The sequence below is a fragment of the Panicum virgatum genome, chromosome 7K (genome assembly GCF_016808335.1).
Source record: "Panicum virgatum strain AP13 chromosome 7K, P.virgatum_v5, whole genome shotgun sequence".
NCBI classification, from domain to species: Eukaryota; Viridiplantae; Streptophyta; class Magnoliopsida; order Poales; family Poaceae; genus Panicum; species Panicum virgatum.
Window position 1 is genome coordinate 7252827 of NC_053142.1, and position 8475 is coordinate 7261301.

At 43.4% G+C, this 8475-nt stretch overlaps 2 protein-coding genes across 3 annotated transcripts; both read right to left on the minus strand.

The window, feature by feature from the left end:
* Positions 1-1324: 1324 nt before the first annotated feature.
* LOC120639700 lies at positions 1325-6687 on the minus strand. 2 transcript variants are annotated; one of them, XM_039915577.1, is made up of 7 exons: positions 6386-6687; positions 4913-4965; positions 3406-3473; positions 3154-3251; positions 2119-2559; positions 1869-2010; positions 1325-1735 (listed from the first exon to the last, which is right to left on the minus strand). In XM_039915577.1, the coding sequence occupies exons 1-5, from the start codon at positions 6653-6655 to the stop codon at positions 2407-2409; spliced, it is 642 nt and encodes a 213-aa protein (XP_039771511.1). In that variant the 5' UTR covers positions 6656-6687; the 3' UTR covers positions 1325-1735; positions 1869-2010; positions 2119-2406. The 2 variants fall into 2 exon arrangements, with proteins under 2 accessions (XP_039771511.1, XP_039771510.1); XM_039915576.1 differs by having other exon boundaries at positions 2119-3251.
* On the minus strand, positions 1460-2279 carry LOC120639885 (cysteine-rich receptor-like protein kinase 10). The gene is made up of 3 exons (XM_039915810.1): positions 2119-2279; positions 1869-2010; positions 1460-1735 (listed from the first exon to the last, which is right to left on the minus strand). Exons 1-3 carry the CDS (start codon positions 2277-2279, stop codon positions 1460-1462), a joined length of 579 nt encoding a protein of 192 aa, XP_039771744.1.
* Positions 6688-8475: the final 1788 nt, after the last annotated feature.

The window sequence follows — 8475 nt, forward strand, 5'->3', positions numbered from 1 at the left end:
GTGGCCGGAGCTCAGGCAGCAGCAGCTTAGTGGGGAAGAAAAAGAGAGGACGGCAAAGGCAAAGAAGAGGGAGAGGAAGATGACAGGTGGGGCCAAGGGCAAATAAGACTGTTTACCTCTTCCCCCAGCCGAAAATAATTAGTTTATTTGCAGTGGTGCGTTGCGGACCAAAGAACTCTTTTGCAATGTGCTGCAGACAAATTTAACTTTGATGATGTGTTGCATACAAAACCCCACTTTCGCAATGTCCCACGCACAAAATTTCCCATAAGCAAATGGGTCTGACACCAGGAGACCAGATGGGACACAAGGCAACGGGTGTGCCAAAAGGGGTGTCAGGTGGCGCTACAGTGGTGTGAAAAGAAAAACCGGGGCAAGTATCCCTGCGGCAAGATATGGGACAGAGACCTCATGATGGCGGTAGACATAAAACGACAAGAAAGGCTTATGAAGAAAGGATCCAATGTCAAAGATTAGTTAATCTCGGAGAGGGTTCCAGCTTCGCAAGTGAAACAGTATATCAGCCGGAAGACATCGGATGTTGGAATCGGCTGAGACACCTGCATCGGCCAAGGAGGCGATGGCACAACCGATGGGTCGGAAAGATGATTTAGGGTTCTTAAGGAGTCGGAATGCAAGTCACAGCTTAGCCGATATTAAAAGGAAATCGGCCAAGAGAAGAAGTCAATCAAGGTGACTGTTGCGATGGAAACAACTCGAAATGGATCCAAAACAAGTCGGGACGAAATCAAAACAAGTTGGAGAGGTTGCAAAGGCTACTAAGGACATCATATCGGCTAACCGTGGACAACGGAGAGGTTGGACGACCAAAAATGACATGCTAGCCGATGGAAACAAGGGGTCGGCCATGACTTGGTCGGGCGGGATGGAGATTAGGGTCGGACGCAAATGTGGGGTCAGACGAGATGGAAAGAATTGGCCGAGGAAAAAACTGGATCGAATGAAAACGCAGCAAGTCAGATACGATTGGCTGCGGGTCAGATACAAGTATAGGTCGGAAAACAACTCGGCACGAGTTAGAAACAAGTCGTGTAGAGACCTGGGCTTTGAAAAAGAAGTCAGAAATACCACTGGTTGTGAGAAAAGAACTCTGCAAGGTTGCTAGAGCGAGACAACAAGTCAGCCACGGACTTAAGCTCAGAAAAAAAGAAACCAGCAGCGTTAGAGATTCAGGAAAGAACTCGGCTGGTTAACTTAGGGTCGGCTAAGCATGCTAATTAATGACTGGGTCGTTACACAATCTCAACCTTGTGGCCTCCGGTTGATATTGAGGGGGAATGTTAAACATAAAAACTGTAGCATATATGGCAATAGAGATAGCTAATTGATTGGATTGATTAGCAATCCCGTGATTGTAATCATGATTGTAATTCTGAGATTCTTTCCTGTAATTCTCCTTGATTGTAACATATATACATCACAACCCTCATGGGTTGGTTCACGGTAAATCATTCCTCTCCACAAAAATCCAGTCGTCATCATGTAGATCAGGAGAATCCACCATATAACTTGGTTTCTTTGGGGTCGGCATTTCTTTCAGTCCATGTAGCATCTGAAGAACATCCTCCAAGTGGGGGCGGTCTGCTCGATCAAACTGAGTGCACAGTAGTGCTACCTCCACGCACCTCTTGATCTCCTTTAGCTGAGGCTCATCACCAAGCAGTTCCGGAACAAATAACTCATCCATCCTACCATCCTCCCGAGCATCCCAAGCCTAACAAATAAAATAAAGAGTTATGAATAATTCAAATGATCAGCAATATATATTCTGGAAGTAAGGTGGAAGCTCACCATGAAACAAGATTAAAAAATTGTTACGTTACAGATGCATGGGTCTAAATACTTACCCATTTATCTAAAGGGTGTTCTCTAGGTGGTTTAGATATGAGCATACTGCTAGTAGTCTCAAGAAGGGTCATGCCAAAAGCATACACATCATTCTTGGTTGATAAAATACCTGATACCATGTATTCTGGAGCCATATATCCCCTGAATGGTCAAGTAAAAAATGAAATACCTCAAAAAAGGAACATGAAGAAAAAGATTCATGAACATATATAGTTATGCAAATTATAATATTGAAGAATATGTCTTTACCAAGTGCCCCGTACAGCACTACCATGGGTATCACTCTTGTTGTCGTTCAACACTTGAGATATTCCAAAATCAATAATCTTAGGATTCATATCAGAATCCAAGAGGACGTTGCTTGGTTTCAGATCCAAATGGACAATGCCTTGCTCATGTAGGCAGTGCATGCCCTGGGCTACTCCCTCAATTATCCGGAAGAGGGAGTACCAATCAAGTCGGGACCCTGCAAAAATATAATCATATCATGGGGAAGATTCAATGAAAAAAGAAATTAGCCAAGTTATGAGCTATGATCTATAGTTCAGTCAATAAGTAGTGCAAAAATATAATCATATCATGGGGAAGCTTTGAAACAAGAACATGCATATCAAAATTTCGTACCCAAATATATCTATCTGGCTCTACAATTTTCTTGATGGCAACCATGTATCCATCGTTTAATACACCCTGAAGCATAAAACACCATGTCATATGATAGGTCCATATTAGTAAAAATAATACCAGAAATTATATATGTTGTCACCCTATTTGACTATATCCACATACACTGGTCTCTGCAGCTATCCAATGATGATGAAATATATATGCTACCACAAATTCAACGTGATCTTTGTGTGGGTTGACATCATAACGTGATTGCTATACAAGTAAATTATACATTGTATCTTATCAACATGGTGCATATATATTGCATCCATCATAGGAGATATATAGATCGACCCCAACAATGAGGATGGCAAACAGTTCATGTGGTCATGAATGTTCATTTTTTTAATTAAAATGTCAGCTCATAAAAACTAAAGACCAAACAACGAGCAAAGATATCTCAATTTGGTCGTCATGTATTGTGTTCTTAAGCAAAATTATGAGCATCTTTCTAAATAAACCCCATTCTCCACACGAAAATTCAACAATAAAAACGTCATTGAATGAGCATAGCAATACAATCATACAATAGTAAAAAAAATCATAAGAAGTCCAATATCGTAATTCACATTCGAGAAAATTAATGTCACCATAGATTTGTTCAGATACATATACCTTGTAGGCAATAGAATGGGCACCTCTGCCAATGATGTTGTTGTGTGAAAAGTTATTTGTAGTGGCCTCCAACTCAGATAGCTTGAACTCTCTCAAGCCTGATAGAGACAAAACTCAGATAATTTGATGGAACAAAGTTGTAAATACTGATAGATTAATTGAACAAAAAGAAGTGGTGAACATTTATAATGACATGAAACGAGCTAACCTATCTTGATCCAAACAAATATAGAACAAATATATACAACTTACCTAGTAATGGAGGAAAGGGCCCTTTGCTTCCTGCTGGCACAGTGTTTGTGTAGTCATTCAACAGGGATCTGCCATTTCCATGAACCGCTCAAAAAAGGGATATCCTAATGTTTGCAAGTTATGTGATCAACTAACTATATATTACATCAAGTAATCAATCAAAATAGATAGAAGCTATGGCACCCTAAGAAATATGACAGAAAATTTTCTAGCATGGCACCCAGAAATCAGGAATATGACAGACATAGTGCATAGAGATATTGTTTAGTTTTGCATGAACATTCACGGGGTAAATTAAAACAATGGTAACTAAAGCACTTCTTCCTATTGTCATTATGGTCTATGGAACAATATCTGGGCATCTGGCCGACGCTTCGGAAGGATTGGCAACACTTCAGAGCCACAAGAGAGATGGCACCTAACCATCAATGGCACTAGCAATGGGCTGCATGAAGGAACAATGAATATGGTTTTCATGGGGGTTGCCAGATGTACAAAAGCTGACAGAGCCGAGAGATATGGATTGCAATTTGCCTATGTCCTGTGAAGAGAAACTCAGTAACATGCAAAAGGTGATGCATCATTTCAGGGATCTTGTTTGTGTTCTATTCCCATGTTATTTTAGTTAGCTAATTACCTAAAACTTTTTGCAAGAACTTGGCTGTGTGTGGTTATAGTGACCCAAAATAATTAGAGAAAAGTCTAATTTACACCCTCCAACTATCACAAAAGTCTGATTTTCAACCCACAACTACAAAACCGAACACTCAGGGCTATCTAACTGTCCAAACCGGACAAAATTGGACCTTTGAGTGGTTTCAATGGCGGTTTTATTTTTTTTAATTATTAAAAAATAATTTAATCTAAAAATCATAAATAATTTATTGTAAATTAGAAAAATATGAAACCGGTAATGATTTTTTTCTAAAAATCTCACCAATATGTTGGTGCACCAGTTGAAGTTATCTGCATCTTATTTATTTTTATTCCTAGTATTTTTAGAATAAACAACAAAATACTAGGAACATGAAAAATAATATTTAAATAACTTTAAATAGTGTACCAATAGGTAGGTTACATTTCTACAATTTTTTTGCACCGATTTCAATTTTTTTATTTCAAATGAATTATTTATGAATTTTTAAGTTTAAATAATATTTTTTATATTTCCTTAAAATGGAAAACCACCTTTAAAATCATCCAAAGGAGCAAATTTCGTTAGTTGAATAGTCTTTAGTGTGTGGTTTTATAGTTGTGGGTTGAAAATCAGACTTTTGTGATAGTTGGAGGGTGTAAAACGGACTTTTCTCAAATAATTATATTGTCTAAATAAAACAAATCAGTTCAGGGATCAGTCATGTTCCTTCAGAGTTCCTGTGAGGCAATTTTAGATGTATCTTTTGGCTTGTAATGTTAAGGTCTTGGATGCAACCGCAGTCGATGGCAAGTGATGAAGGTCAAGCGAAAGGCTAATTGCACTGTTATTAGTTATGTATACATATCTGACCTGGCTTCATTAGTAGAATGGCTGTTACTTGATGTCTCCATCACTCCTGTATCCTGAATAGGAAATTAAAGAACCATTCACTTCCGAGTGAAGCTTGTACGAAGAAGAATTATCATTTTACAGGATTAGATTGCAGTGTCATTTAATCAATTTGCCATCTTATGATGCTTACAGATGGGGTGGTCCATCAAAGGTCCAAGGTAGTGAGGCGCTATGCATCCCCTTAGGCTGCCAATGTGGTGTATTGACTGTGCAATGACAAGGGAGATTGACTAAAATTTCAGAGCTACGGACCCAGTTAATGACACAGCGGGATAAGTTTGGAACTACCAAAGAATTTTTCTCTAGTTGCAAAATGCATAATATAGGATTTTGCACCATGGATACAGATGTAGATTCTGTATGTAACATGTGAAAAAAAATACAACTAAAAACTATTACTAGCATATTGCAAATTTAACAATTTGATCTACCATATCTTCCATTCAATATAATTAGGTATATAACAAAAGAAAAAAATATGCTCTACAAACACAAATGAGTGACATTTTAGACATTGATAGGGTCTTCAAAACACATATTTGACAACTAAATTTACTATATTATATTTTTAATACATATTAGAAGTATACTATTATTAATTAGTATATGGCATAAATTACTTGTTTCATTTCCTAATATCAAACTTAACACATACAAAGTAATAAAACTTTGACATTGTTGACTTAAGACAAAACATAACAAAAGTATATTCTTATATATGAAATTAATTTTCATGTCAGATATGCCTTTTTTAATTAGAAAAGGAAAATATTGATTAATATTCTAGCTTCTGTATGAACTGATATATATATATATATATATATATATATATATATATATATATATATATATATAGCTGTTTCTTATTACAAACTCGATGAAGACAAGACCAGGGTATTAAGAAAACAAAGTTTTGATCCAAGGTAGATTACCACACACTAATGTAAATTATAAAGTGATCCAATTTGTGAATTTCCATCCATTATTAGCGAAGATTTCCATAACTGTACATTTTCTAACAACAAAACAACAGGCAAAAAAGTTATATGTTGTCAAAGTTAACAATAAACAAGTGGACAGCACCCAAAGTGTCATTTACTTGCATGTAGCTAAATGGAGCAGCACTCCAACGGTATCCGTTCAGCCATATATAGCAACTATAGCCATCAGATAGTCCATGCAGGTGCATGGTTCACAAGAACGATTCCTAAGAAAAGAGTAGGTGCATGCGCAAGAACTATTATTAAGAAAGGAGTTCTTAAAATATCATTTATTTGACCTAAATTTTCTCAATTAACATGTGGCTTAATTATGTGATGCAAAATCATAATCTATTACCATCAATTTGGTTCACAAAAATTATGTTCTAATCGATCAATCATTGGTCATATATTTTTGGGAAGGAACAGATGCTGGTAAGCAAAGGGTTACCTCTGGCTGCCGGTGCGGCAGAGGATGGCCACCACCCTGAATGGTAAGTAACACAATGGTGGTGTGGGCATTGATAGCGAATGACGCCAGCATCAGTTTGTTGAGGATGTCATCCTTCACCCGGCGCAGCTGCTTGGAGAGCTGCCCTGCCGCGATGAGGCGGCGGATGGTGCTCCTCTCCTGGCAGGCCATGACGAGCTCGAGGGCACGATGGAGGCTCTCCTCGAGATCCTCTAGCGCACCGCTCATCGCCGGGCTATCATTCATCATCCCCGTCTGCTGCAGCTGCGAAAGGATGTCACTGAACCCGAACCACTCTAAATCCTGATGTGTTCATCGTGTTCTTGAGTGAGATCGATCTAAGACTAGCTAACCCCCGAGTACACACCCTCTGGGCTTAGGCGGGTGCCTTCCGCCACCCGGCTGTGGTTCGCAGCACCACGACATTTGGCGTGCCAGGTAGGGGCAGCTTTAGCTGGTCACATTTTATCATCTTCTTCGTCCCCATGGTTCGCGTGGACGACGTGGAGATGACGGAGGGTGTGGCGTCCTCCACGCCACATGCCTCTCGCGTTCCTGCTCCAGGGGCAACTGTGCCTGTGGAGCAGCCACCGTTGGCGGCGGCGCGCGCCGCTCGCCGGCAAGAGTCAGGGCGCCCATCAAGGGCCCCCTCACAGGCTGCGAGCGGCGGAGCGCTGGCAGCGGCTAGGGAGCTGCTTCGCAACCCCCCAGCTGAGGCAGCCTCACCAGACGCCCTGAGGCAGTGGCGGGACGACGTTGACCGTCTCCTCCACCTGGCTCAGGCCTCCCCAGTTCTGCAAGGATTGGGCAACGACCTCCGCCTAGCAACGCGGTGGTACCTTACCACCAGCGTCAGGGCGGTGCATCGGCGTCCGTGCGCTCCCCTACCGTGAGGGGTGCACGAACAGAAGACCTGCGGGCGGAGCTCAACCGCCGGCGCGCGGAAGAGGATGCCCGCATCTCCATCGAGAGGGCGCGAGAGCGTCGTCTCAACATTGAGGGTCGCAACCTCAATATTGATCTGGACGCGGTGGCACCCAGGCCTCCGGTGAACGCCCGGATACAGCCAGGCGCACCAGTGGCTGGGGTGGGCTGTGCTGCACTTGCGGAGCACCTCCGCGCCGTAGCGTGGCCACCCAAGTTCCACCCCCACCTGCCGGAAAAGTACGACGGTACTACTAATCCGTCGGAATTCCTGCAGGTGTATGTTACCGCCATCACAGCGGCTGGTGGTAACGGCGCCGTCATGGCAAGCTACTTTCATGTAGCCTTGTCTGGGCCAGCCCGGACCTGGCTCATGAACCTCACACCCGGGACGATCCAGTCCTGGGAAGAGCTCTGTGCGAGGTTCACAGCGAACTTCGCCAGTGCATACCTGCAGCATGGTGTGGAGGCACACCTTCACGCCGTGAGGCAAAAACCCAGGGAAACGCTCCGGGCCTTCATCTCACGCTTCACCAAGGTACGGGGTACCATTCCTCGTATCTCAGATGCATCTATTATCACTGCTTTCCGCCAGGGGGTACGTGATGAGAAGATGCTCGAGAAGCTGGCGACGCACGAGGTGGAAAGCGTCACTACGCTTTTCTCCCTGGCAGACAAGTGTGCCAGGGCCGCTGAGGGCCGTGCATGGCACTCAGCCCCTCAAGACGGAGACACCAAGGCTGGTGGCTCTAGTGCTACCGCTCAGGGCGGTGGCAAGAAGAAGAAGAAGAACAAGAACCGGGGTCGCGGGGAGCCGCATTCTGGCGGACCAGTTGTTGCAGCAGCAGCGCCAGCGGCGGCGCCGGCTGCGGCTGGGGGCCAGAATGCACATGGTAAACGCCCTCGCCCGCAAGGTGGAAGCAGAGTTTCATGCCCAGTGCATCCCACCGCTCGCCACAGCGCCGCTGACTGCCGCGAGATCCAAAAGCTCGCAAAGCGGGTCAGTAGGCAGCGTGAGCAGTCCTCCAAGGACGGTTCACCCCCTCCTCGCTAGCGGGCCGGCAAGGAGAAGGCCTCCAACAGCGGGGCCGCGGCCGGGGAGAAGGAGCTGGGGTACCAATCCCCCGCTCGAGAGCTGAAGGGCG

What these genes read in the sequence shown, in the direction of transcription:
- LOC120639885 (XM_039915810.1), bottom strand. Translation starts at nt 2,279, where the DNA reads ATGCACTGCCTACATGAGCAAGGCATTGTCCATTTGGATCTGAAACCA. An exon ending in AGTGCTGTACGGGGCACTTG is followed by an intron (nt 2,011 to 2,118) that starts GTAAAGACATAT and finishes TTGACCATTCAG; the next exon opens with GGGATATATGGCTCCAGAAT. An exon ending in AACACCCTTTAGATAAATGG is followed by an intron (nt 1,736 to 1,868) that starts GTAAGTATTTAG and finishes TTTATTTGTTAG; the next exon opens with GCTTGGGATGCTCGGGAGGA.
- LOC120639700 (XM_039915576.1), bottom strand. Translation starts at nt 6,655, where the DNA reads ATGATGAATGATAGCCCGGCGATGAGCGGTGCGCTAGAGGATCTCGAG. An exon ending in CATTCTACTAATGAAGCCAG is followed by an intron (nt 3,474 to 4,912) that starts GTCAGATATGTA and finishes TGGAAATGGCAG; the next exon opens with ATCCCTGTTGAATGACTACA. An exon ending in GCCCTTTCCTCCATTACTAG is followed by an intron (nt 3,252 to 3,405) that starts GTAAGTTGTATA and finishes TGTCTCTATCAG; the next exon opens with GCTTGAGAGAGTTCAAGCTA.